The 27,735-nt window shown below is 40.6% G+C and overlaps 3 protein-coding genes across 5 annotated transcripts; 2 read left to right on the forward strand and 1 right to left on the reverse strand.

The window, feature by feature from the left end:
- Nucleotides 1-1,121: 1,121 nt before the first annotated feature.
- Nucleotides 1,122-13,889, reverse strand: map2k4a (mitogen-activated protein kinase kinase 4a). 3 transcript variants are annotated; one of them, XM_013912635.1, is made up of 13 exons: nucleotides 13,433-13,889; nucleotides 12,562-12,597; nucleotides 11,627-11,659; nucleotides 7,946-8,048; nucleotides 7,682-7,856; nucleotides 7,465-7,584; nucleotides 7,247-7,366; nucleotides 7,101-7,152; nucleotides 6,892-7,019; nucleotides 3,123-3,200; nucleotides 2,153-2,301; nucleotides 1,965-2,010; nucleotides 1,122-1,866 (listed from the first exon to the last, which is right to left on the reverse strand). In XM_013912635.1, exons 1-13 carry the CDS (start codon nucleotides 13,563-13,565, stop codon nucleotides 1,753-1,755), a joined length of 1,287 nt encoding a protein of 428 aa, XP_013768089.1. In that variant the 5' UTR covers nucleotides 13,566-13,889; the 3' UTR covers nucleotides 1,122-1,752. The 3 variants fall into 3 exon arrangements, with proteins under 3 accessions (XP_013768089.1, XP_005740006.1, XP_013768090.1); XM_005739949.2 differs by lacking the exon at nucleotides 11,627-11,659 and having other exon boundaries at nucleotides 7,946-8,036; XM_013912636.1 differs by lacking the exon at nucleotides 11,627-11,659 and having other exon boundaries at nucleotides 13,433-13,888.
- A 3,812-nt stretch (nucleotides 13,890-17,701) lies between these two features.
- tmem220 (transmembrane protein 220) lies at nucleotides 17,702-19,428 on the forward strand. The gene is made up of 6 exons (XM_005739950.2): nucleotides 17,702-17,886; nucleotides 17,963-17,992; nucleotides 18,089-18,149; nucleotides 18,382-18,505; nucleotides 18,738-18,797; nucleotides 19,238-19,428. The coding sequence occupies exons 1-6, from the start codon at nucleotides 17,785-17,787 to the stop codon at nucleotides 19,368-19,370; spliced, it is 510 nt and encodes a 169-aa protein (XP_005740007.1). The 5' UTR covers nucleotides 17,702-17,784; the 3' UTR covers nucleotides 19,371-19,428.
- Nucleotides 19,429-19,656: 228 nt separating this feature from the next.
- Nucleotides 19,657-24,495, forward strand: sco1 (synthesis of cytochrome C oxidase 1). Its single transcript, XM_005739951.2, has 7 exons — nucleotides 19,657-20,012; nucleotides 21,796-21,915; nucleotides 22,247-22,337; nucleotides 22,494-22,691; nucleotides 22,777-22,869; nucleotides 23,936-24,051; nucleotides 24,134-24,495. The coding sequence occupies exons 1-7, from the start codon at nucleotides 19,863-19,865 to the stop codon at nucleotides 24,266-24,268; spliced, it is 903 nt and encodes a 300-aa protein (XP_005740008.1). The 5' UTR covers nucleotides 19,657-19,862; the 3' UTR covers nucleotides 24,269-24,495.
- The last annotated feature ends 3,240 nt before the right edge of the window (nucleotides 24,496-27,735 follow it).

Raw genomic sequence — 27,735 nt, forward strand, 5'->3', positions numbered from 1 at the left:
ATTGTAAGAAAACTAGACGATTCCTAGAATTATGAAATCACTAACGGCAAATTTATTTAAGAAAGACTTAACCTACCTTTGCGATCAACTTGCAAGACTTCCACGGTATCCATGCGTGTTTACGGCTACTGTGGAGGTCACGTGCTTCCGGCTACTGTGGAGGTCACGTGTTTCCGGTTAGTGTGGAGGTCACGTGTTTCCGGTTAGTGTGGAGCTCCACTGACAGTGGCTGCAGCCAGACCCTTCTCGGGTTTTCAGAGACAGAGGCGGGAACAGAGCCTCTTCTTGAAGATGTGCTTAACGTAAACAAAGTACTTCAAAATAAAACGCCTAAACGTTAAATTACACATGGTTAGCTCTTTAAAAACCGAAAATTATATATATAAAAAAAAAAAAAACAGAATCACTAAATTTAGTGCATGTAAGCAATTTTTAGATTATATTGATTTTAGTTTATTATCAGTGTTATTAATACACAATTATTATTAAACTTTTACATAAAGCTCATGTTACATAATATAAACTACACACAATATGGGTTTCAGGGTTCCTGATACTTTGCTGATATCTGATTATCTGCATGCGACCTGGTTATGTCCCCAAAGTGACCAAGAAAAAAAAAAATCACTGCAACACTTTCAGCCCTGGAGATCTTGCACCAGTTAATCTACCACTGAAATATGAGCAATCCATACTAGTTCTAAGAACATAATTGTTCTAAACTGGAAAGACAAAAAGTAGTTTCTTGTGACTCTTTGTTCCACCCAGTGCCTGTTACTGTATGTTTCGCCACTACTTTAGGTTTTCAATACATGTCAATAATATTACTACCACCCCATTAAACTCAAAGTTAAACTACAGTATGAACCAACACAATTACAAGTAAACAGCTAGAAGAAGTAGTTAACAGTATTTGTACACATCAAAAAGTTGTTTAAATCACAGTCATAGTCTGAGCATCTGAACGTTTTGTGCTTTTCTAGATTCACTAGGAACTGTATGGCACATGGCATAATTTAATATATTACATTTTTCTCCTTAAATAGCTGCCTTTTTGCAGGTGCAGGTCACCTGGATCCAGGCAGAACAGACACCGTAAGAGTAAAGAGGCAGAACACACCTTTAACCTTCTCTCTCTTTATTCATAAATCAGCTTAGAGTCCACTGCACAGCGAGCACTGAGTGGACTGCGGGTCCAACATGACTGACTACCAACACTTTTAAACTGCTTTATACCCAGAGAAGCACAGTTCCATTAAGATACCAAACACGATGCTTTCGTTACATGAAGAGGTGGGAACATTTCACAAAGAGCATAATTCCAGTATGTCGAAGAGTCTCCACGATTTTTGGTTCTATAAATACAAGTTCCAGGGGTTTTTTTTTCTCCTCTCTTTAAAATCACTGTTACTAAATCACTGAGATGTATCCTGATCAGGATGAGTCATGATTGATTGATTCAGCTGCTATTAATATTTAGGTGACTGTGCGTCTGTGCGTTTGTGAACAAGAAAGAAACAGAAGTGTGTTAATATACAGAAATGACTGAAAGGACACCACTTTTACTGCACGTGGTGCTTTTTTTTTCTTTTTTTTTTTAGGCTTTACAATTCTCTTTTTAACACTGCAATAATGGGACCGAGCAAATTTACACAAGGACTTTTTTTTTTTTAATTACTTAGTTATCTCTTTTTGATGCTGTCATTGCAGAGTGGTTTATATTTATGGATGAGTTCCTGTTTCATCTTGCTATCAGTCCATATACATGGGGGAGCTGGGAGAGGCCGGCATCTGATCCATGATCCTGCAGACGTAACCGGCTACGTCGACCGAGCGCTCCTCGTACATCTGAATGAACGGATCTCTCTGAGGTGGATTAAAAAGAAACAAATTATTACATTAACTCAAACTCCTAGAAGAAAAAGAAAAACATGAAAGGTTAGGGTGACTTAACATGAACTCACCAGCAGCTCTTTGTACTTTGGCCTTTTTGATTCATCCTTTGTAAGGCTTGAGACGAAGATGAGAAAGAAAGCAGAGGTGTTAAATTATGGGAGGGTGCAGTTCGGTGATTAATCCACCGGGGGGCAGAAGAGAACACAGCACAGACTACAAAGAGACAGAAATTCTTGTCTATGGAGGTATTTCTTACCACACATTGACAAAGGCGATGAATTTGGGGGAGAAGCGCCTCTCCTCCGAGTTGCTGAGTTGCGGCGGGTCTCCTCTCACCACTTGGGTCAGCTGATCAAACACACTGTTCCACTTTGGGTAGGGAAACCGTCCCGTGGCCAGCTCATACTGAAACACATAGCATTAAAGTTCAAGCACACCGAGAGCGGAAAACTACAAATATGGCGTAAATCCCAACATTTTCTGCAGATTGCTTTATTTATTAATAAACATTTACTGCATAAAGCATCTTTGTTTAGAGAAGAGAGCAGAGGTGCTACTCCACACTATATTTAAATGTGCTAACGGTTTAAAGGTGAACTTCAGACCTCCAACAATGATTATAGTGCAGGTTTATTGCTCATACTGTATGCACTGTCATCATGGGCCTAATAAAAGAAAGGTCGCGCCGTCTCTGGAAACCACGAGGCTTTCAGCGATTGGCTTTTCTTCCTTTGTTCTGGTCTGTGTGTGCTGAAGGTGCAGTGTGAAGAAGCTGGAGCACCGAGTACAGAGAAGCCTGTGCAAGCAGAGGGAGAACGTGCAGCCTGCATGTGAATCCAGAACCCTCTTATTGTGAGGTTAGGATGCCAACCAGTGTACCACCATACGAGATGTAATCCAAGAAGACTGCTTTTAGAACAAGTCTGCCACATTACCAAAACCAGTCACCGCTGTTGTTTTAAACTGTATCGAACAGTTTAATATTCAGTTTGCGAGAAATTTAAGTCTTGTTAAAGTATTTGTTGATTTTTTGGGGGAACCCCCCCAAAGCTTAAGGCTGACTCTGCCTTCAATAGGGATTTGTTGCAACGATGCCCTCTGTACACGTTCCTGTGCTTCAGTTTCTAGACCAAAAGAACAACATGCAAAATATGTAATACAATTTCCACAGTCATTTTCCAGGTTCTTTCAGGACCTGAAGAGACGTAAGAAGAGCTGAAACTCACCAGTGTGATTCCCAAACTCCAGACATCTGAGCGGACATCGTAACCTTGCCGGGACGCGCTGGGGTCTATTCTCTCCGGCTGACAACAGAAACAGGACGAAGCAAGCACCTTTAAATTGAACACTGGTTTTCAAGGAAAAGAAAAGCTCATCAGGGGTTTTTAGTGATGGAAACATACTACAAACCAGTGGTCCCCAACCTTTTTTGCGCCACGGACCAGTTTATGTCCAACAATGTTTTCACGGATGGATAAATACAACAAAATAAAACCGGGAACCAAAAAAAAAAGAACATTTATTCATAACACACAGGAAAATACCCAGGGAAACAGAGTTAACAATAAAAACGATTAAACAAGTAATGATAAAAACCCCCGAAAACCATAAATTTCACACCCGAGCCTCATCTCTCGCGGCCCGGCACCAAACGGGACCGCTGCTATAAACCACACGTGTGTTCATTAAAGATAAAAACAGTCTGAATCACTAACATATTAGCAAGTACGTTAGTGAATTAATGTTCTGAGATGATGCATCTATGCTGTTGAACTGCTGAGACAGCTCCTGAGCAGGCTTATGCTCTGACCATAAGAGATAAACAGCGTGTGTCTTGGAGTCTTAGAAAAGGCGTTAACGCAGCTTTGAATCACCTCCCAGGTTGGAAAGGTTTGCCCCTATAATGCAATAACTGTGCTGCAGGCTTTAGACACCAGAGGTCACTGTGAGTGTTCGGTTTAAAACTGCACACCCTTTCTTCCTCAGCATTAACAGAAAGAAAGCCCACAACCTCCACAGTGCAAGGAAAGCACAAAGGATTACTTTAGTTTGGATTTTAGGATCTAACCCAAGTGTTTCTCTTGCATTTTAAGTTGCACACAAGATGGTAAGAAAGAAATCTGTGCTCCCAAAACCAACAGCTAGCCCTAAGAGCACTAAACCAGCTCATCGCCTCTGGGCATGCTTTCGCCTGCACAACGACATGCCATCAGCTCGCTGCCTCCTTCCTGCCTTGCGAAGCTTCTTCTGACATTATCAACCTTCACTTTGCTCCCGTGTCTGTTCTGCGGCTCTGAGACAAAGTGCGTCAGAGAGCTGCAGAGATCTCCTGCTGCAGCACTGAGAGGAGGAGGCACCTCGCTGGCCCATTTACAGGCCTGAATTAGAGGCTGATGTCACCCAGCTGAGTGGGACGCTCTGCGCTGCAGCAAGAGGCTGCACGCATCAACCAAGACTTCGTCTACACAACCACTGCACATAACGTTAGTGAAGAAATCATTAGACAGCATTTTTTTCCATATCTGGATTTTCCTCTCCAGTAATCAGATTTGCATCTTTGCCCTGAGAAACCAAACTTTATTAGGCTCTGAGCAAATCTGTAAAAGCCGAATAACTGTGCTGGATACAACCACAACCAAACTACTAAAGTAAAGAGAAATTGGTTCAAATTTAATACTTTAAGTATCTACAGAAAAAATAGAAAATTAGCCAAATTATTACAAACTTTATCAGAACCACTAACAGCTGTGAACAAGAGCTACTGGTCCTCTAAAGTCCAACATCCACATGCATCCGGTACAGGCTATAGCCTGAGGTAAAGTGTGTGCTCTGTTCCCAGCTGCACCGAGGTCTGTTTTTCTACGTCACTGAGCCTGTAGTAACCAGCAGCACGGCGGTCACACACCTGGTGTGTGTGCCAGCTGGAAACCAGAAACTGGAGCTGAGATTCCTGCACGCTGAGCTCACAGCCGTGGGAAGCTCCCGGGTAACATGGTTCATACAGAGTCATGAATGAAGCGCCCTGCCGCGGCCTTTGGGAGAGCGGAGAGCGTGCAGAGGAGGCCGCGTACCGCCGGGTCCTAATATCGCCTAACCAAATTTAGAATGGAAACTGCTGCAGAGAGACAAGGAGGGCTAGGAGGTACGGAGGGTCAGAAGGAGGTGCCCCCCAGCTGACGTAACCCTGCGGCAAAAATAACCTCAAGCGATGATGTCACGATGAGATCACCTCTTTGAAAGCTTTGGTGTTGCATGCACACACGCAAGCATGTGTACGACACACAGTGTGATTAATGAGAAAAAACAATGTGACAGATTATTTATCGTCAGGTGTTTGACCTGTACATTAAAAAAAAATGTTTATCAGCATTTTTAATTTTTTTCCAAATAATAGCAACAGATCTCCAAATATTCTACTTAAAGTCTCATAAAGAACTAAAAATCCTTTAAAACACATATTCGACTGTTTCTTAAACAATTCATTTTTTCTCCTCTAACAGGATTTCAGGTATTGAGGATGGTGTCTCTGCACAGACTATCATTAAGACCTTCATGTGATATAATAGGCTGAACTGTTGTAACCTCTGACTGTCTGTCGTTTACAGTCAGCACAAAACCCAGGAGGAACATTCAAGACCAGTAACCTTCTTACTGATAAGTGAAATTATTTAAAATAACCAGTTAATAGTTGATTGGTCCTCATTGTAACTACTCAACAGCTAAGTTCTTGGATTCTACGAGGCACTACAAACCTTTGAGACTCTGCTTCAAAAATTCTGCAATTTATCAGATTTTGTCAGCTGCACTTTCATGCATCGACTCCATTCTACCACATCCCTGTGCTGCTAAATACCAGATCCAATTAAGCAGCACAACACACTCAAAATATGCTGAACACAGGTTACAAAAAAAAAAAAATTGTGGAAGAAGCAAAACTTATTATTAGAAAGCAGAAAAAGCTTTTTAATGCAGTCGGTGCAGTTTTATGTTCTGGTGATCATTGAAATTAATGCTTAACATAAGTACCTAGAGGTGCTTCAGCTCATTTCAGGGACTCTGATGTTTATGAAACCTGTTTGAAGCGATCGTTGCAGCGTGACTCGCGTCATTATCCCGATGGCAGCAGCCATTAGAAGATGGTTAACTGAGTCTATTACGAGATGGGCAATTTGCAGGAAAAACACACAGTGAAGGTTCATTGTCTATCCCATCCCCAATCTCCCCAACTATCATTTACCCATAATGCATTTTGTAGCGTATATTACAAGGTCTTTCTCAGCCACTTTAAATTCAACTTTACTGGTGGAACTTTGTTTATTCAGTTATTCATGGTGCTGCAGTCAGGTATACAGAGAGCTTCACAAAAGCCAATTAGTTGTTTGTTTGTTTTTAAACATCCCATTAACCCACCTCTGTCCTGAACTAGACTCTTACTGTGAAAATTTCAAGAGATCAGCAGCTTCAGAGATACCAGAGTCTTTATACAAGGAGAAGACTTAGAAACATGCTAAGATTTCTATTCATTTAGAGCTCTTCTAAGATGAGCAGGAACAAAGATTTCAAACCTCATTTAGACCCGATTTTCAGGTAAAATTGCCACAAAAATGAGCCAATTTTGTGTTTTGTTTTTTTTATTGAATTTTTCTAGTGATTATAAACATGTTGTTTTAATGTTTAATTAACCACTGAAATTCATGTTATTGGCTCTTTCCAAGTACCCACAATTTCTTCCATAAGAATGATGGAAATACACAATGACCAACGTTAGACGACAGATTTTCTCCATCCTAATGTTTAACTCAAGCTGTGGTATTGTAGACGGCACTACTGGGACATGGCTGGTTCACTGAGTAACAGCATGAATAAGCAGGTGATAAATAAAGTGGACAGTGACTGAACTACTGGTTGGTCAGAGCTGTCATTTTCCATGAAGCTCAATGGACTCAAGCCGATTTGTGGCTAACTCTACTTCGGTAACCTCATCCTGTTACTCACCGCCATGTACGGTCTGCAACCGGCATCTCTGGTTTTGGCGATGGAGTCCACCAGCTGACCGCTGATGCCAAAGTCACACAGCTTTATGTTGCCGTTCCTGTCCAGGAGGATGTTTGACGGCTTAATGTCTGAGTTAAGAGACACGGCTGGTGAAAAGACACGCAATGATCCAAATGCATTACAATGGTGAAAGTCAGGTATCCTCTTACCTCTGTGTATAATTTTCAAGTTTTCTTTTAAGTGGTTAAGTGCCTTCACAGTCTGTAACATGCAAAAACAGAGTTTAGGACAACAAGACGATAATCGGGCTTCTAATATGGATAAAATAAGGAAGACTCGAGTCCAAAAAACTTACAGCTAAAGTTATTTTTCCTAATATTTCTTCTGGAATCACATCATCTAATGAGCCATATACAAACTTGTAAAATTTGTCTAACGAGGTAGCCATAAGTTCCATACAAATCCAGCAGTCCCCCTGAAAAAACAAAAAAACAAACAAGGAATATTCAGTCACTTGTTTCCTTTGAGGTGAGACATTATTGTTCATTCTGTAACAAAGTGACTTCATTTCACCTCTCTGAACAGAGCACCATAAAACTGCACGATGTAAGGACAATCACTACTTCTCATAACCACGTCCAAGTCCATCAACAGCTGCTTCTGTTCTCTCTCATCAACTGTTGATCGAATCCTCTGAAAATGACAAAATGCTTCCATACGTATCAAACAGACTCACAGACATCGCTCCCGTGTTCAGTTTTAGCTCAGACAGAGAAAGGGCAATGATCACCTTGACCGCCATGATCTGGTTACTCGGCTTGTGCACCATCTTGTTGACGGAGCCGTAAGCTCCTCGGCCGATCTCGCCCAGATCTTTGAGATCTTCGGCTGTGAAGTCCCAGTGCTGCTCTGGGGAGATCTTCAATTTTCCCGAGGACTCGATGCTGTGTGTCCTCAGCCTCTCTCTGAGGGGGAAGAAAGAAAGAGCCAGCCAAAATAACGAGAAACTGGATGAACTACATTAACAGACAAGCCTGGGGGAAAGCTCACTCACATGTGAGGGTTCTGGAAGGGCGGCCCGGCCGTGTTCAGTGTGAATCTAGTCATGGGTTTGATGGGAGGATTGGCAAAGTTCAGCTTCAGGGCTTTACGTTTACCTGAGCGAGAGAAACATGAATCAAACGCAGAGGAAACGACCAAACTCATCCCACACGACAGCTCCGAATGATCAGTGATTGAAAACGATACCAACCATGAAATGAGGCGACACAAGGACTGGGCAGATGATTAAATGCATCCCAACCTCCTGAAATCTATAGATGACATGCTTTTTATAGATTATTGGGATGGCAACTGGCAACCTCTGCAACACCTGCGCATTTACAAAAATACTCATCCGCAAGCCTTCGAACATATTGTTGGTAATTTCGCCAATTTTTCTAAACTCAGCTACCCCATGAAAAGACCAAAGAGATGAGTTTGGGAGCGGTGTAGCATTTCTGTTTCATGACATTCGTCCATTTTCTTCCACTTATCCGAGTCAGGGACGTTCTTGCAGTGAGGTTCGAACCACTGCGCTGTGGATTCAATCCACATCCAGAAACTTTTGAAAGGGTTCTTCACGATTGCCTAAATGCAAATCTCAATATTATAAGAAAACCTATTCCATTCAATTTTCTTTATGTAGCTTTAAATCACAACAACGGTCTTCAGACGACCCCCTGTGAGCAAGCACTTGGTGACAGTGAGAAGGAAAAACTCCCTTTTAAAAGGAAGAACTCTCCAGCAGAACAAGGTAGAAGGGGAAAAAAAGAAAATAAATATTAATGATAATTTGGAAAAAGTCTAATGTCACCATCTTGAGGTTCTCAACAAAATTAAAAAAAAATTCAAACTTCATGAACTGCAGGGCCCCAGTTTTACAGATTTATTGCATTCATCTTCATCAGACAACAATGCAAAAAGCACCACCTGAGGTCACATGCTTCTAGTCACATGGATGTTGTTACCAACTGGAACATGAAGACAGAGGTAAACAAATCTGTCTTCAATATCCTTCTGCATCCAGGGATTCAATTCAGGCATGCTGCAGAGAGAATTTTCATCCCCGATAGAGATATGCAGTCTCAAACTGCACAACAGCATTAGCATGAACACACATATTGGAGTTTATTGGATTAAAATGGGATTAATCCACCAATGAAAACAGTCCCCAACAAACGTACAACTTTTCCAGTTTAAATAATGTCTGCTTAAAACCACACTGGCTGTAGCTTTTGGGAAATCGATAAAAAACACAGGACGTTTTTATTTCTATTCAGGTTTGCTGACAGCTCAGTCAGTTACTTTGGTCTTTTCATGGGAACAATACAACCCTCACCCAACCACATTTTGCATAAAGCTCATAATAATGGAATTAAAAAGAAAAACATGGTGGGTCCGATAAGATGCATTCTAAAGTCAGAAGTTTTATAGATTTGGAGTACTAGATTGTCTTTGTACGGGAAGCAGACAATCTTGTAATATTTCCATGTTGAAATCCAGACGGGGTTTTTCTTGGCTGACTAGACACGTAAGCATGACTGAGCAACAAACAGAAGGCAATGAGTTATCTTGAATAAAAGATCAGCGCACTTTCCTAATGTTTGTATTTTTTGTGATTTTTGAGGAAATGGACAAAAAAATCTGATAATAACACTAAAAAGTTTACTTGGAAAAACAAGTGAATGAATCTATTTTTGAATAAATCTACTTTAATCAAAAAAATGCAAATAAATAAGTGAGTGGAGCAACCTCACTGACTCAACTGCAAGCAGGCTGATACTGGTGTACAGTCAGTTGCCAGTTTAGTATCATTAGCTAAAACTGAAACGATCTACTTGAGCAGTCCTGCAAAAAATCCTCCCTCGTGAAGGTCGTTCAGACAGCTGTTCTAAGCACTCAATGTTGCCTCATCAAAACAATCAGGGTACAGAAAAACCAATCAGTCCCCTCCATTATGTCCTGGTAATATAATGGGTATGTATCTTTATAATTTACAACTCATAAAGAGGCGGGGCTTTTCAAAGTAAATCTGATATCTCCATGATGACACTTGATGATGTATAATAATCTTTAAAAAAAAAAACAACAACAAAAGTGAAAGAATGAAGATGATTTCAGGGAAATCTATGTTATTGCTTTACACAGGTGTTTGATCTGCAGGTACTGATATAAATGTGGTGGCCTAAATAATAGAAAAACCTGTAGGTACAATGCATCCTTGAGTTAAATCCAAAGTCATCTGGTCCTCTGTTACCTACGACATTCTCCAGAGACCAAAGACACAAAATAACCAAGATCCATTGGATGACAGCACCTTTCAACTCTGGGTCTAGGGGGCCACAACAGCAGAACATGGCCTAAGAATAAGTTTTCCCCGATTGGAGACTCTGCCAGACACTCCCAGACGACCCTCAATCTGCAGTTGGATGCGACAGACCTCATACACAAGCTCTAGCTTCTTTCTTCATAAGAGGGGTGGCGTTCCATGTCCCTAACACCAGTCAGGGCAGCCATGGACCAGACGACAAGGGCCTCCACTCAATCCGCAAGTAACCAAACCCCTACAGCTCCTCACGCAGTTGGTAGGAGTCGTAGCGGGTACTATAAAGAGGAGGATTTACTGCAGGACTGCTAGATTGGACCGTTTGGCTGTACAGACCAAATAAAATAGCAGATGAATGCAAACTAGGCACAAAAACCAGTGAGAAATGATCATGTCACTGTTTATGTCTCTCATAATCATAACTTGCATTACCATCTGGCTTTGTGCAAAACTAAGAATTTAAAGACTCAAATTTCCAAAGCATGTCAACAGTAGATGAAAAAAATACCCAGACACTGATGTTGATGCAGAGACAGAAATCCAGCATGCTGCTTAAACCACCTCCACTTACAATGCAAACAGACCAACCCAAAGATAAACATGAAGGGGGGGTAAGAAAGAAAAAAATAAAATGAAATATATATTGGGAAACATGCTCCTCAGGCCAACTGCTCTGATTTCACCTTGAATCGAAGGACAGCTCACTCCACCCAAAATACCACAGGAATGCGAGTGCTGAAATTCCACTAGGTTTCAATGGAAGAAGTTGTGTGAAATGACAACTTCACAGTGTGCGTACCTTGTCTTGACAAGAAAGGGCTATGCTGGAGTGCACCAATGCCAAGGGGAGGGAAAAAAAAGTAACACACACACTTATACAGGCACTACTTATGCTGGTTAGTTGCACACTGAAAACCAGCCAGGTAGAGCTTCCATTGCACTTTTTAAACTGGTGTTTCTTTGGTTGGCAGAAGGGGGAGAGGGGGGTCCGTTGAGAGATCTCGTGCCAAAATATCAATGGAAGCTCTGAATTTTAGGCTTGTGCCGACGAGAACAGACACGCTTTTCCTGGAAGTGTGTCTGACAAAAAAAATAAAAATAACGGTCTTTTTGCGCAGCACATAAATCCTGACATGGACAAAACAAACAACATTTCTATAACTGCATGCGTCTGTAGCCTGATATATCCTGATATCTGAAAAGGTCATATTAAAAGCATCAGGTACCGGCACAAGCCTACTTGAACCCATCAGAAGTTTTGACTCAGATTAGTAAAGAACAGCAGGACAGACTCCCCCATACCAGACTGTCAGGCAGAAACAAAGGGATGAGAACTGTTGGTGCTGAAGCAAAAGAGATTTGGCTTACTTGGGGGAGCTCCAGACAGGTTTATCTGAAACCCTAGAGGTGAGAAGACAGCTTTTTATTTTTATTATATTTCACCTTCCATATGCCAGCCTGTGTTATATACCTCAAGAGATAGACTACTACTTTGTCAGTTTTGACTTTAATATCCCAACAACTCAAAAGCCCGAGAAGCAATTTACAAAAACTGCCCTGGCTTTAGTTTCGGAGCTGTCAAACATTCGGGTGCATCTATCGCAGGTTAAATGCATTTCCTGAATGGCAATGCACTGGCATGCACGCATGTTTATGAGCCAAGCACTTGGAGCAGGATGAGGTGTCAGTCAGTGAAGAAGGAAAAATGGCCTGCAGGTAAAACTAAAAAGGAACGAGCATGACTTATGATCGTGAAATTATTTGAACTTAAAAACAACAACAACAACAACAAATGTGTACATAAATAAAACACTTTTGTTTTTCCTCTTAGGACAGCTCACCATCCATCAGCATCACGGGAGGAGTTAGGAATCGTTAGTTAGCAGCATTAAAATGAAAGATGAAATACAGTCAGGGAAAAGTAAACAGAGACAGGATTACGTGACGTAAATGTAAATATAAAAATTAAACAATCAAAGCACTTGAAGGTTATGTTATCGCTAACGTTAGGCTTAATTAAAGTGGCATCAAGTTTATTATTGTGACATCTACGAGGGCTGAAAAATGCATGCATCTCATTTACACTGATTACATTAAAGTGAAATACACCTAATTCCAATCAAGCAATATTCACCTTCATGATTCAGGGATTCTTACATCAGTATATTGTGAGATTTCTTTTCTAAATCAGAGTATGTAATAGCTGTTTCATTTTCCCAAGAATTTACTATCCAGATTAAACACTGTATTTTTAAAGTCATCTGCTTATCTGACTCTACTAAGTCAAGGAAGTGTGTAGCTACCTGTTTCACTCTGACATCTCCAGCAGGTGTTGGACTCTGAAAGTTAAAATGAGAGACTGTTTGTACAAAAACCACAGCATAGGTAAAGAGCATTTTCGTGTGGTGGTGCTGAGAAAGCCTTCACTACTGTCTGCACAAGCAAGTATGGAGATGTGCTGCACTGAGTTGCATAAACCTGCTGCTTAATAGATCTGCAAATAATGCATCCGATATAACTAAACTCCAATAACGAATCCAGCTATTTAACTTACGTTATTGCCATCAACGTACAGCAAATATTTCTGAGAAAATCTTAATCGTTGTGCGTTTTGATAAAGTCAGCCTACGTAACACTAACATAACTGAGGTGCAAGCCACCGTGTACGTGTGGAAGATCATCTTGAATGTCAAGAGTGCTGCAACCCAAGTGCATTCAGAAACACTGCTCTAATCTAAGCTGAACAATGTCCCTCCACTGTCTGTGTTATTTACCAACATAAATATTTTAATAGGTTTATGTACGATAAAGAAATATCACCGCTAGCTAAAATTGCCTGTTTTTGTAATGGGACTTGGCGAGAATATGTCCAGGCAATAGAAAAACAGGATGCAACGGGGCAATAAAACACCAAAAAATGGTAACAAGGACATTTAACTCGTTAGCAAAGAAATAATAAATTGATTATTTTTCCAATTGGTGAACTCGGCAATAACAGCTCTCCTGTCTGAGAGGGGATGCTAGTCCGCTCCCTTGGGAATGTTTTTCAGTCCTGGGAGTAGCCTGAGCCTCCCACGGCTAGCCTTGCTAACATTAACCTTCACTGCAGCAGAATGTGAGCCCTCCCCTCCTCCTCCAGCTTCACCAGAATATTTCCCACCGCCTCCCACTTACCCTGCATGCTGCTCATGGTGGTAATGTGCTGGGACTGGGACTGGTGTTGCTGGTGTACTCCTGCGTTGTTGCTGCTGGGTGTTGTTGAGTTGTTAGGGCTGGGAGTCGCCATTGTTGTGTGTTTGAATTCCATCAGCAGCACCCGGAGCTGCAATGCAGAGACTCGGAGAGCAACTTCACTCCCTTCCCCACGGCCACTCTAACCGTTGCTAGGCTAACAGCCGCAAAAAAAGGCAGGCAGCGGCGCTTGAAATGCCGTAAATTGCTACAGCTTTTTAAAATGTCAGGGCTACGTTAAAGGCCACCTTTGTACCAACGTTAAAAAAAACAAACATACAGCCAAGCTAGGCTAACTAAACTGGCTATCCCAGAGGCTTTACGACCCGCAATCAGCTGACCAAATGACACGGACATGTCAACACCCACTGTATGGGGGGCCAACAGTGCCAACATGAAATGCGTCGATAAATAATTCATTATCCCTGACGTTCTAAGTGAACGGACATAAACCCTGGACTCATTTGGAAGATGGTGGTGAAAAACGGTACGCCAGTATATTAGATATAATATGATAATTAATTAACAGACTGTTCTGTAGATCTCTCCTAAAAATACTATAAATGTGTACATAACTCTCATTGAAAAAGCCCTTTTCATATTCATTTGCTTGTTGTTATTTGTTGTTTGTTAGACTTTCAACACTTATAACAGACAGTTGGTGTTTAGAATACAGTTGACTAAATTTTGATAACAAATATTTTTTTTAATCTGGCATGATATCACTCTTCAGCACCTGCTGGTCCAGATGTTTCTGCCCCCAATGAAAAGGTTCTGAGTTCTTTCCCTGCATTAAAATATTTTCAGTGTCAGTTAATTGATGTTAATTAATTAATTGAAAATAAAACGCTATAAAGAAGTATAATACAATCTGAACATCAGGTATAAAAACAAGCAAGTGACACAATTTAAAATATACTGACAGTGCTCCACTGAAACTGTCCAGTCCAAGATTAACTTTGATATCAGCAAAACTTATTTGTTGTTGAAGAAATAAAACACTGAAATGAAGAAATCATCACCTGTTTGATATCACCTAAGAGGAGTAAATCCAGTTTTTCCATCCATTTAGAGATTAGGGTGAGTGCTTTGAAAACAGAGTGCTGGGAATAGACTTCTTTTCAGGTGTGCCAATTAGGTGAGATCTGACAGCCTGGGCCCCTCAGGGATGATCTGATATCCTCGTGTTGGTGTTGTTCCCAGACCATCATGAAAATGTTGTTCCAGGTTCAACATTGCAAGTGACCAATCACATTGTTGTGACGTTATTCTTTTGCGCGCCAAGCCATTCGTGCATTTATGAAATTCCAATGTTGCAAGGACAATATCAATTCTGCTTACTGTTTATTAAAGGGTTACTGTTAGGGTTAGGGTCAGGGTCCGTTGATTGGCGGACAGAGGCGGTTTCTCGCAGCTTAAGTACAGTTTTTTGTTTTACACCGGTTTTTCCCGAAGTCGCAAAAGTATGACGTCACAACATTCTGATTGGTCACTTGCAATGTTGATCCTGGAACAACATTTAGTATGATGATCTGGGAACAACACCAACACGAGGATATCAGATTGTGCAGCAGCTCATAGCTGCTAAGGCAAACTGGGTGTTAGGCTAACCACAGATTTCCAAAAACAATGGAGCACTTCTCCAAGTAGACTCTACATTGACAAATCATTTAGACATTTGAAGATCGTGTCACTACATTCACAACTAAAAAATAAATAAAAATAAGAAAAAACCCCAAAGTGTATTTGGTGAATGTAACAACAGAAAAAGCATTTGACTTGCACTTTGTCCCACGATCCTCCATCATTACCAGTTGGGATTTTAGTCAAAATCCGTAATGGGATACCTGGCAGCCAAGTGGACACCAACACTAACTGATTGTGGCAGTCATCCATTCTCTGTCTTGACTTGCTGTACAGGGTAACCATATGCTAGAGTCTGTTGGCGATTGACAGCGTAAATTATTCCATGATGCACTGCAGCACAGGAAATACAAAATAATAAAACAGTGATAAAATGAATGGATATTTATTAAATCAATGATATTGTATTGTATTGTATTTATTTACGGCTTGATTTCATTCATGTAACTTCATTTATTTATTTATTTATTTAGTTATGTCATTTTGGCACCTTTGTCCCTCCATACATACATAAGTAGCGGCCGACACGCGAGCAGCAGACAGAATCGACGTTCAACGGAGTTTGTTTCAAAATAAAATACAGCAGTGCTTGGCTAAAATGTATTAGGAGTCACATCAATGTCCTTAAGAGATATTATAAGCAGGAGATATGACACAGAATCCTGAATTACATTTTATGGAATAAGTGAAATTTAATTGAAATTAAACTGAAATTGAGGTAAATTGACTATATTAGATTCAAAATAAGTATCTAGTGGAGTTTCACCTCATTTTAGCTCACTGCCACATTGATTAAACCTGTTTGTGACTCAGTGTGCTTTCAGTGTACTATCCTGCAGAATGTGTAAAAGCGTGCCAAGAAAAGCCTTCACAGCTCTACATAAAAACATCCAAATTACCAAAAAGCTTTTGAACATGTTGCCCTTCTTCCTGGAATAATCTACAAGCTTCAGGCTGGATACATGTTAAAATAATAGTGTCTAAGGTTGCACTGAAGTTCATCTGAGGTGAAACCTTTTTGCTTTTTGTTTTGAGCTGGATGCTGTGTTCACTCCTTATACTTCTTATAGATCACAGTTAATTTAGATAATTCTCGAAATAAATGCATGGTACATTTAAATTAATATTCAGGGCACACTTGATTGTCACAGTATAAGACAAAAAAGCAAAATGTAAAACAGGCAAAAAAATCTGTGAGAAGTGAAAGAGCAGTGACCCATGACCAGCACCTGCTAAACTGTCTTGTGTTGCTGCTTCGCTGCACCTGCTGTCACTTTGATTTGCACCAACGTAATAGATTCCCAATGCTGTGTGCACACGTGTAAATCAAGTTATTATGTATTTTAATGCCATTTTTTACCACATACAAGCAATGTCAAAGCTACAGTTAAATTTTGTGGGCTTGAAACAACTAAACAAATGAAACTTTACTAGTATAATTTAAGAGTCTGAGTCTGCTGATTTAATACAAAATTGTTAAAGTAGTGTTTACACATTTATATTCAACAAAAGAAGAAGAATGAAACAAAAAAATAAATAAAAATCTAAGCAGCTTTGTTTGCTTTAGTTTAGATTTTCAGACATTTTTCTTTCTTTTCTGGTCTTTGTTCTGACCAGTGACAAGGTTTATACTCATGGTACTTTTATTTTGTAAAGATATCATAAATCATTGCAGCAACACCTCCGCCCAGCCACCATATTGGTGCGGGGAACTACTGTAATTCCTAGTGCATTATTAAGGCATATAAATATATATCATAACCGGGATCTCCATTATTAAAAGGAAAATATTTCATGTCAGAAACGTCAGAAACTGGAGACAAATAAATGCAAACCTTCGAGTGTTCATATTAAAACACACAAACAGAGAAGGAGCTTCTGTAAAATGATATTTAACTGCATGCTTTGTGTAAGTAATATCGAAACATAGCCTGTTCCTTTTTGCGGTTTTATTTTGAACATGTTAAAATAACACAACAACAACAATGACAACAAAGAAAAGACAAAAATACAATAAATCAAACCTAACATGAGGAAAACAAAACAATCCTCATCCTGATAAAGCATTTAAAGGATTTAGATCATATTTCCCTGCTGTGGAGAACTTTATCAGCATCTTCACAGTAGCAGAATATGGAAAATTGTCCCGATTCCATCTTTAACTGGTCTCAGAACCCCGCTGCAAGATGGCGGCGGCAAGGACGCGTCTGATTAATCGGATAAGGCGTGTCTTCTAGCAGACTAACGTCATTGCGGACTTTTGAAATGTGTGCTCGATTTATCGATCAAGGTGTCCAGGAATAAAAGGGTGCCAGGTTTATTTGATGCTTACGTACACGTTTGTTTGTTTTAGAAGATGCATGCGGGATATGACATATTAAATTAACAACTTTAATTACTTTTTTGTGCAAATTATGGATAATTAAACAAAATAAAAAGTAAATATATAAATAAAATAAAGAAACAACGCGATAGTGAGTGTCGTTTACACCGCCTGTGATCGATGCATCCGTCAGCAGACGTGATATATATCGAACGAACCCATCACGGTTTTGACCAATTTGACAGCCTTGCGGAACTGCAGGTGCGCCTGCTTTAAAACGTGTGCACGTCCCGTTGGCCCGGGCGGGGAAGTGAAACAATAAGCAGCTATGGGAGAAGTTTGTAAGGAGAGGAAGCCGTGGCTTCGTGTTGTTTGGCAAATCTGCAACGTTTTCATGTGTTTGTTCTTCGCTATGGCGTCGTACGTCCAGGTGAGAGTTTGATTTTTTGTTCTCTCAGCACTTCTTTGAACTGTGATCAATAACTATGTCCTGACTTCCGCTGCAGATCAATGATCCAGATGCAGGTTTATGGATGGTAAGATTACACAAGAGTACACTTTTTTTGGTCCATTTTTTTTAGACATTTTGATCTTTTTGCACAGTTTATTATAAACGCCACCCTCTTTTTCAGGCTGGTTACGGCGTCCCTGCAGTCCTGAGTGCGTGTATTGTTGTGAAGCCTCATGTGACAGGTACAGGGATGAGTTTGGAGTCATTTGTCAGTAGATGCTTCGCATATTAACAATAAAGTCCTCATGTTAACGTGCATGAAGCTGGTATCTTACGTTGCTGCTGAACTTTACTCGTGCATTTCCCCAGTGCACGTAGCGCCACCCTGCGGCTGTATCCTGACTGTGCAGCTCGTTGCAGAGTTTGGGTTGTGATTTCAATTGTTTGCCTTCATTATTTTTGTTTCCTTTTCAGAGACTTTGCCCTGGAGGCGTGTTGCTGACCTTCATGTGCTGATTTCCAGTGCGATCAGTGCCATGTTGGGATGGACGCTCTACAAAGAGCAAATCACACAGATCTTCCAGAAGGAGGAGGGCAGGTACGCCACACCTCACCTGATCTGAGAAAAACAAACCGTTTACGCATTTTTAGGCTCTCCATTCAAAAAAATGTGCTGCCTATCAGACGGTATAACTATAATGAAGCTTCACTTCATTAAAGGCATTCTGCTGCATCATTATAGTTTAATTCTGTATAAAACACTAATGTAACATATTTTGCAGATTATTATTTTTATACATGGATATTTAATATAGTTTTTATCCCTTTAGAGAATTTTCAGGTCTCGTTTTGACTGCAATTTGGCTCCTCCTGTGTCGCCACTCTGGAAGGTAACAGATTTAGTTTGAATCTAATTTCCATCTTATACTGAGAACTTTACAAAAAACTTAACTTTGTATAGTTTTTTTTCCTCTGTGTGTGTCTGTATGTGTATATATAATATATTATAATAATTACTGTTTTTTTAGAAAAACAATTTAATCCTTGTGATTTTTCTGTTCATTTTTCTGAGGTAAACTCAGAGAATATCCAAATGTTACCTCATATTTTTGTGTCAAAAGAATATCCTCTTCATGTTTTTTAAATTTAATCTCAGCTAATAAATTTAGCATTGTTAATTTTTTTTTCTTTTTGTTTGTTGTTTTTGTTGTTGTTGTTGTTCTTTTTTCTGCCTACATTGAGCCTATAACTCAACCATACTTTTTTTGTCCTTTATATTTCATCTGCTCTCTGTTTTCCTTTCCTCCCCCTCATCTCCTCATTTTGTCAGAGCTCCTGTCGGGATACTCCGAGTCTCCACAGCTGCTGCCATCACAGTCTTCCCATTTGTGGCCTGGCTTTATTACCACATCAACAAGGATCTGAGATCAGACTGGCCTTCACACTGTACGACTGCCATTTAGACATCAGCCTGTTTTGGCTGATGAAACATGATTAAACACAAATCTATGATAGCTAAAATGCACTGATCTGTTTGAGTTTTTATTGAACACTTTTGTAAAATAATTAATAAAAATAAAAAAGTTTATTATTTAAACTTTATCTTCTGTTAAATCAAATGTAATTTTCAAGTTAAATAAAATAAAGTGAATTTAAGACCAGTCTAGTCTAAAAGTAAACCTTTTTCATTCTTCGGGTGGCAGCATAGACACGGCCAAAAGAGACAGTAGAAGAAGAAGGTTGTGACGTATTTTCCTGTGTTTAGTAACCGTTCCCCGGCTACGGATCTGAGATCAGCCACTTTAGCGCCTTGTGGGCTATTTAAAACTAGCACCGCTGCAGTATAACTGATCTGAGAACAGAAGCCAGTCCGCAGAGTTCCTGTTCACTTCTCATGCTTTACCAAAGCTGTAGCGGCTTCCTGCTTGTTGTAGCGGTTCTGTTCAGGTCCAACCATGGCTCTGAGTGTGCTGTATCACAGCCTGGGCTGCCGGCTGCTTCACAGCAGAGTCTTACAGAGTCCGGCGAAGCTCACACTCGGCGCTTTACCGAGGCAGTCGGCCCTGAAACACACGCTGTCCCCGCGGAGAACTCACTGCTACCTGGTAGGTCAAACCTGCCTGTGTCCGCGGAGCTAGCACACTTCATTGAAACATTTAACAGTTAGAGTCATGTGGCAAACAGTCAGATGATCCGGTCTTTCTTTGTAGTTTAACCAGGTTTTGTTTAGTGACAACAATTTCAAATAGTTTTAAAATACTTATTGGCAAATAATTTTGCTGTCTGTATCGCGCGCGCGAGGGGGCGGGCACTCAATAATTTAGAACCATCTCCATTCACACCTGCTTCACCTCCTAACAGCACCACCTTAACCTAGTTTGGAAACTAGATGAGCCACAGACACGGGGCCAAGACCTGGATTAAACCCACTGCTGGACGAAGATCCATTTTTAGTCCCGTCTCAGGGAAACTGGTTGTTCAAGCTGATTTATTATAGAAAGTTCCAGCTCCACATATTTTTTTTTTCTTGGACTTTACTAGAGTAGCTTGACATATTTCCCATTTCAAATTAAGCTTTATTTGCCTTATACTGGGCCCTGAAATAAGCAGTTTGAGCTCTAACGAACTTTGAGCCATCCTTTTTCCTGATTGGCTGCCCCTCGTTACATTGCTCTTTGACATAATAAACATGCAAAAGTAGAAAATATGTGAGAGACGTGAGTGTTTGGAGCAGTTCATCTCCACTGTTGCATCCTTATGAACATTGGTGCTTGTTGATATTGATGTCACAGCTGTGGGCGATCAGTGTATTTGATGAAATATTAGCTCTTGATTTCCGTGACCTGGGAAACACAACGCGACTGGTGTGATCAGCCCATCAGGAACTTTAAGATTAAACCTTTGTGTCCTTTATCGACCTCGTAGTATTTTTGTGTGTGTGTGTCCGGTGTGATTTGAATTGTGTGAAATTTGTGTCAAAGTAGGCAACAAGGAGGGAGTCCACAAAAGATGTTTACTTTAATAAAAGATGATTTATTAAACATAAACTAACCAAGACACAAACATCAAGGAGAGTTGATACCTGGTGGAATGGAAGAGACTGAGCAGGTCACCTGGGCCGGCTTTTATAACCTGGAGAGCACAGCTCAGCTGCGTTAGCTGACAATCCTTCCTCATCAACCAGTTATTAATAACAGCAGGCCAGGACGTCTTTGATTACTTTTTATATTGACTGTGTAAATCTGACTATTCCTAAATGTGACAACCCACCCACTGTCAAACACCACTAAATATAAAAAGTACATACAGATAAGATGGTAATAATAATAATGCAGCAGCTTTGGTAATGCTAATAGGGGAGTGTAGCTAATTAAGCATTAAGCAGTGTAATTATTACGCTGGTGCATATGTAATGCCTACTGTATGTAAAGCTTACTGTCACAAACCTGGATTTTAGATTGAACCTTCAGGGCAGCAATGAAATCCAGCGTCTTTCAGCTGAGACAAGAGGAGAAGATAAGAGATTCTGTGGAAAGATCACTTTAAAGCAGTAACCTTTGCCTCATTTATGAGCGCTGAGCTGTTAGAGGTCCAAGAGTAGAGATGACTCTCAGTGCAGTTATCATTGCTGCAGACGGGGGCGCTGCTGTTCCTGAAATCAGAGATAAATGCCTTTGTTTTCAAGACTTACAGCAGTGACTTTAAGTAGTTAAGAGGCTGCTTTAACATTACTGCCCATCTTAGCAAAGAGAAATGCATCAGCCGCATTGATGACACCACCCCTATATCCACTGACCTCATTTAAAACTGTGGCCATATTTAACTGCAGCAGTTTTATATTTTATGACTTAAATCAACTCACAGCTTCCTGTGCTTGCTCATTAACAGGTGAATGGGAGTCAGCAGCACACCTGCAGAGCAACGCAATGGCAGAATCAACACAGCTTAAGAACGTTTTCCTCGATGCCTCCTCCACCCTCATCAGGAGATAAGCCAAAGACGTCTGGGGTAAGAGTTAAACGTTTATGTTACAGCTGATCCCCAGCGTGATCAACTCCATTTGTTCTCAATTGAAATTTTCAGACATTAACTAAGTTTTAAAGGTTTCTTTTGTCATATAGGGCAGGGACATGACTGACATTAGGGCCTGTAGCAGCAGTCTGTAGCAGTCTTCTCCCAAACTCAGCTATAACTGATTTATTTAAGGTGACCCAAAGGATATGGAGCTGTTAAAATAAGCTTACCAAGAGTTTATTTGCAGGTAGAGAATGTCAAGACATAAATATCTGTATAACTATACCCGTTCAGTCCTTTTGCTTCCTTTGTGCTCTCTTTAAAGCCTGTGACGTGGAAATCTTTAGCAGTAACGTTTGCCATCGGTGGTGCGCTGCTCGGAGGGATGAAATATTTTAAGAAAGAAAAGGAAGAAAGTAAGTATTTCACTGGTTAATGCGCTCTAAGACTAAACTTCAATGCCTGTATAGAAAGAAACCGCAGACAGACTGTGTATTTTATAGATATAAAGGTTAAATAAAGTGATAGGGGTCCTAAATGCCCCTCCTCTGTGACTGTGTTGCAATTGGCAGTGATTGAAAAAGAGAGGAACAAGTCGATAGGGAAGGCGGCGCTGGGAGGCCCGTTCTCACTCATCGATCACAACAACAAGCCCACCAAGAGCGAGGACTTCCTCGGCCAGTGGATCCTCCTCTACTTCGGGTTCACTCACTGCCCCGACATCTGCCCCGATGAACTGGAGAAGATGATCGAAGTGGTGGATGAAATAGGTATTTAAACCGTTTTTTATTTGCAGCGAGAAGTCAAAGTCCTGATTTTACTCAACATCTGGCTTTTTTTGTTGTTGTTTTGCAGACAAAATAAAAACTTTGCCAAACTTGACGCCGATCCTCATCACCATCGACCCCGACAGGGACACACCAGAGGCCTTAGCTACATATGTGAAAGGTAAGAAAGCAACGTGATCAAACTGTGCCTCAGTACACGCACATGACAACATTTTCCACTATGACGTCACAACTCCAGCTTAGTTTTCCGTAATTTTTGTAATTCATCTTCTCAGAAGAAAAGCAGAGGTATCAACTGAACCCCTGCTTTTATAGAACTATTAGACTTCTATTAGACAAATAGAATATTTTTCATTTTCATAACACCTTAGTGCTTCTGTGTGTGTATTTATATGTACAAACACTCTTTTGTAGCTAAATACCAAGTCTTATAAACTGATGCTAGAACCTAACAGCATGTCTTTTATCCTGTCTTCCTTCCCTCACCCCAACCAGACTGCTGCCCTCCCTGAGCCTGGTTCTGCCGGAGGTTTCTTCCTGTTAAAAGGAAGTTTTTCCTTCCCACTGTCGCCAAAGTGCTTGCTGATAGGGGGTCATATGATGGTTGGGTTTTTCTCTGTATATATTATCATAGGGTCTACCTTACAATATAAAGCGCCTTGAGGTGGAAGGAAATTCAACACATTTCTGTTCATCCAGTGGTCAAAAATAACAGCAGACAGACACGTGCAGACATTTCTGTCAAGTAACGTAACACAAAACCTTCACTGTACACAGATCGATGTCCCTAAAAAGCACTCTGAGCCAGCATCACCTGATGGTCAGACTGTGAGAGGACAAGAATTGATTCTGTTTGGTCTGTTTGTGCTTTTTAATGATTGAGGAAAATAAGAAATAACGTGACTTATGTGAGCAGTGTTGCAGTGGTTAGCACTGATGCCTGACAGTGAGGTGGTCCTGGGTTCTGTGTGGCCTCGAGCTCCAATGACACTGAATGGGATAGGTGTTGAAAGCAAAAACAATGCAGGTGTGCACAGATTCAGATCAGGGACAAAAAGTTGCAAATAAATACATTTTTGTTTTTGGAGTTGTGGTTGCAGGTCTGCAGGTGAAAGTGGTTTGTGTTGATTAGAGCTTCTTGATAAAATCTGATTATTATGCCGTCATTTAGCTGCTTTACTCCTGTGTTTCTAGGTGTTAAACTTTCTTACTGTCTCATCTTTCAGAGTTTTCCCCAAAGCTGATCGGTCTGACGGGAACGACGGCTCAGATCAATGAAGTTTCCAGAGCATACAGAGTGTACTTCAGTCAGGGGCCAAAGGATGAAGACAACGACTACATCGTGAGTTACCGTCTGCTCTCAATCAGCTCCCAGAACTCGTGATTTCCTTCAGTTACTAGGTTTATGTGTCTGTCTTCTGCAGGTCGATCACACAATCATCATGTACCTCGTGGGACCCGACGGAGAGTTCGTGGATTATTTCGGACAGAACAAAAGAAGTGTGGAGATCACCAACTCGATAGCGGCACACATGAGGAGGTTCAAGAAGGGAAAATGAGCAGCAGCCCATTAAAGCGGACTCATCCTCAGGTGTGTCTCTGCACCACTGCCGTCTTATCTGGGCTTTTATTTATTGTGGATACACTACTCCATAAAGATACATATCTGCGGTGACACTCGGTGGTGTGCAGTATGCCTGATATTTGCATTTTACTTTCTATGACTCTGTGATCATTTTGCAAACTGTGGAATAAAAAACAAACAAACCCACACACAGCCAAATGAGCTCGATATAGTTTTTTTTATTTCAAGCTTGAATGACAAACATTTAGCTTCATGTTTTAATGTTTAATTTTTAAATTAAAAGTGGATCTATTCTTTTTTTTTTTTTTCTTCTCTTCATATCAAACATGGCTAAACTTTCAAATAATGTGTCAACATGCATGTGCGTCACACATTAAGGCTTCAGACTCGGAAGACTCTAAATTCTTAGTTTCAGCCTGTCTTCTTTACCACTGTTTTCTCTGTAACATGCCACAGAGCACGTATATCTATAATGTGTTCACCTCGAGTAGCCAATCAGAAGAACTCGGCCTTAAAAGAAGAGTGATGTGGGCTAAAACAGCTGGTTTCAATGAGAGGATTGGAGGGACGGAACCAAGACCCAGGCTGCATCCCAATTCAGGGTCTGCAGCCTTAAAGTACGCATTTCAAGGCCGATTACGTCACAGCGGCGCGCCGAAGGCTGTCCCAATTCAAAGGCTGCTCGAAATGCGGCCCTCAAATGCGTCCTTCATTTCCCTGAATTTTAAGGCTGTGGAAGTGTAGACTTCGTGGCCCAACATATCCCTGAATGCATAGCGCGGCGGTGGGTGTGGATAATTTTGCCGAAAAAAAACGGCGGATGAGGGGCGGCCGAAGAGTAAACTTTAAGTACTGAATATGACGTCACTTATTTATGTGCAAATGTTTAATAACGAAGACATGAAAACATTACTGTTGGCCACATGTCGGCAAAGTCATGTGACATTAGTGACGTTTGTACTAACTTGGTTTTAAAGCCTTTACTTTAAAATATACGCCGTTCAATAGCTGAGCTTAATCAGAGAATGATCAAAGCTCATGTAGAAACAAACAAATGAACAAAAGATTTTCTCCTTCATTTCTGTCAAACACAGCTGTATGACACGTTTCCAGCTGTTAGTATCATGGTTGCTAGGCAACCTGGGAAGCGCAACGGAGGCTAGACCGTCCCATTTCACAAGCCTCGCACTTCAGGCCTTAGCGGTCTTTGAGTACGCGGCCCTTGAGGATCGTTGAGGTTGCGTACTTTAAGGCTGCAGACCCTGAATTGGGATACAGCCCCAGTATGGGCTAAATAAGGATTGTTATTGAACAGAGAATCATGCAAAGCTGCTCTCGTTGGGTACAAGCTGTAGGATCATGAATGACACCACAGCAGGCTAAAAAAATATTAACTTTGTTCACTTACTTTTAAAAAACATGTTTAATGTCTTACAATATGTAAAAGAAAGAATGTGGGTGATTATGGATTTAATTTTTATAGCTCACTTTGAAACACTTAACATTGAAAAAGAATACTGTAAACAAAGATGTTTAATATGTTTAGAAAAAGCCAGGAGATGAGATTTAAAGCAGGACACGGAAGTTGCTTGTTTGGGAGGGACAGCAGACGGGGAGGATTCGAAGCAGCAGAGGGAGTCTCCAGGTCACACGTGATCAAAATGTGTTGATGACTCTGTGCCTGCAGTTTTATACAATGCAATTAAAATTAACTGTAGGTAACATTTTTTTAAAAACTGCAAGCAGGTGTTTCTTTAAGTGCAGCTGCAAAAATCTATGATGAGACCGGCTCCCATAAGAACCACCCCAGGAAAAGAAGAGCAGCAGTTTCCCCTGCAGCAGAAGATCAGCTTCCAAAAGCACAGCAGTTACCAGTACCTCGGGTCAGAGCTCACCTCAGTGCTTTTTGCAGTTCAATCCGGAGACACATCACAAGGTCTGGACATGTGGAAATGCTGCAAAGAAATTAATGAGGGATCATTAAACTGGTAAAAACGGCTGAGATAAAGAAACAAAATGATGTGTCTAACAGATGTTAGACTCGTGGAAACCTGGACTTTGGTCTGATGTCAGATCAGCTGTTTTAATTAGATGCTGAGAAGGTGAACAGATGGTGTCTGCATTAATCGTTACCATCATAAAGCATGGAGGAGACACTGGTGTAGGGATGAATTATCTACTGAAACTGTTGGACATCTTTTCAGAATTTGAAATCACCATGGCTACCACAACATCCTGCGGCGACGTCCCATCCCAGCTTAGCGGGATCAGTTTTTTAAGAAGGAGGAAGGAGCTAAAATACCCCCAGGCTCTGTGAGGAGCTCACTGAGCAATGGCCTCAGCAATCACATGACCTAAATCCAGGTGAGATGGTTTAGGAGTGAATTACAAGCAGCCGCGAGGAGTGTGCAAAGGCAGTATGAAAGCACAGGTGTCTGTGATATTTTATAGCTTGGGAGACTTCAGTATCATTCTACACTGTAAAGAAAATGAGTGAATAAAGGTGGCAGATAGACAGAGACGGAGAAGGACAAACTCTTGACCTTTCATTCTGGAGGCAGCTGCTCAGACTATTGAGCCTCGAGTATTTGGACTGATTAATAAGGTGACAGGAAGAAACTGTGTGGATGGAAACTGTTTTCATAGGCTGGCAAGACGTCTAATTCACCAAACGCCAGCAGCAGGAGTAACTTTTCCACTACAGATGAATGATCAAATACCAGAATTTCAGATTAAACCATGTAATCTATCTTTCAAGTAATCTATTATTTGGTGATTATTTTCTAAGGCAGGGAAATAGTGTTTGAAGGAAAAATCAATGGGTTAAATCAATGGGTAGGAGAGCAGTGTATAGACTGGTGTGTTCTACTGTAGCAGGAGCTGGATGTATTGTGTTGACAAAACTTTATCAAATCTCCTTTTTGTATATATTGTATTACCTGGTCTTTCCAATATTCTTTCTCCTAAATTGCTATACTTTTGTCTCTCTTTGCCGTCACTGATGTATGATGTTTTGAGAGAGGTTTAACGTATCAAAAACATTTAGTCTTTGTCAATTTGTGGGGCTTTATGCCCAAAAATCATAGCTATCTGTATCAGTCTGTGACATATTCCTTCCTGATAGACTCGTCTGATCATCTGCTGATGAAAATTGAATTCAAAACACTTTCGCCTCATTGTCAGCGAGTTCATGAAGACTGAGCTCAGCCATAATGCATAAGTGTTTTTAGACAGCCCTTATCCACAGGCTGATTGTATCATTAAAAACTCACCGTTCACCATTTGCTGGATAATTTCCACCGTCCTTTCCTTTGGAAGAAAATCTCAACCATTATGTAATCATGTCTAACAGACAACAAAGAGGGACTGCGATCTTACCACCAGCCAGTATTGATTTATTAATATCCCTTCCGCCTGTGCACCTGTTGTAGTTCCTCCTTT

This window comes from Pundamilia nyererei, unplaced genomic scaffold, assembly GCF_000239375.1.
Source record: "Pundamilia nyererei isolate P.nyererei 1_Seehausen unplaced genomic scaffold, PunNye1.0 scaffold00095, whole genome shotgun sequence".
NCBI lineage: Eukaryota > Metazoa > Chordata > Actinopteri > Cichliformes > Cichlidae > Pundamilia > Pundamilia nyererei.

Coding starts and splice junctions, on each gene's coding strand:
- tmem220 (XM_005739950.2), top strand. CDS start 17,785: ATGGGAGAAGTTTGTAAGGAGAGGAAGCCGTGGCTTCGTGTTGTTTGG. Junction 17,887..17,962: donor CTATGGCGTCGTACGTCCAG/GTGAGAGTTTGA, acceptor CTTCCGCTGCAG/ATCAATGATCCAGATGCAGG. Junction 18,506..18,737: donor TTCCAGAAGGAGGAGGGCAG/GTACGCCACACC, acceptor TTATCCCTTTAG/AGAATTTTCAGGTCTCGTTT.
- map2k4a (XM_013912635.1), bottom strand. CDS start 13,565: ATGGAATTCAAACACACAACAATGGCGACTCCCAGCCCTAACAACTCA. Junction 2,302..3,122: donor GGAGTTTGGGAATCACACTG/GTGAGTTTCAGC, acceptor TATGTGTTTCAG/TATGAGCTGGCCACGGGACG. Junction 2,011..2,152: donor ATCGCCTTTGTCAATGTGTG/GTAAGAAATACC, acceptor CTTCGTCTCAAG/CCTTACAAAGGATGAATCAA.
- sco1 (XM_005739951.2), top strand. CDS start 19,863: ATGGCTCTGAGTGTGCTGTATCACAGCCTGGGCTGCCGGCTGCTTCAC. Junction 20,013..21,795: donor GGAGAACTCACTGCTACCTG/GTAGGTCAAACC, acceptor GCTCATTAACAG/GTGAATGGGAGTCAGCAGCA. Junction 21,916..22,246: donor ATAAGCCAAAGACGTCTGGG/GTAAGAGTTAAA, acceptor CTCTCTTTAAAG/CCTGTGACGTGGAAATCTTT.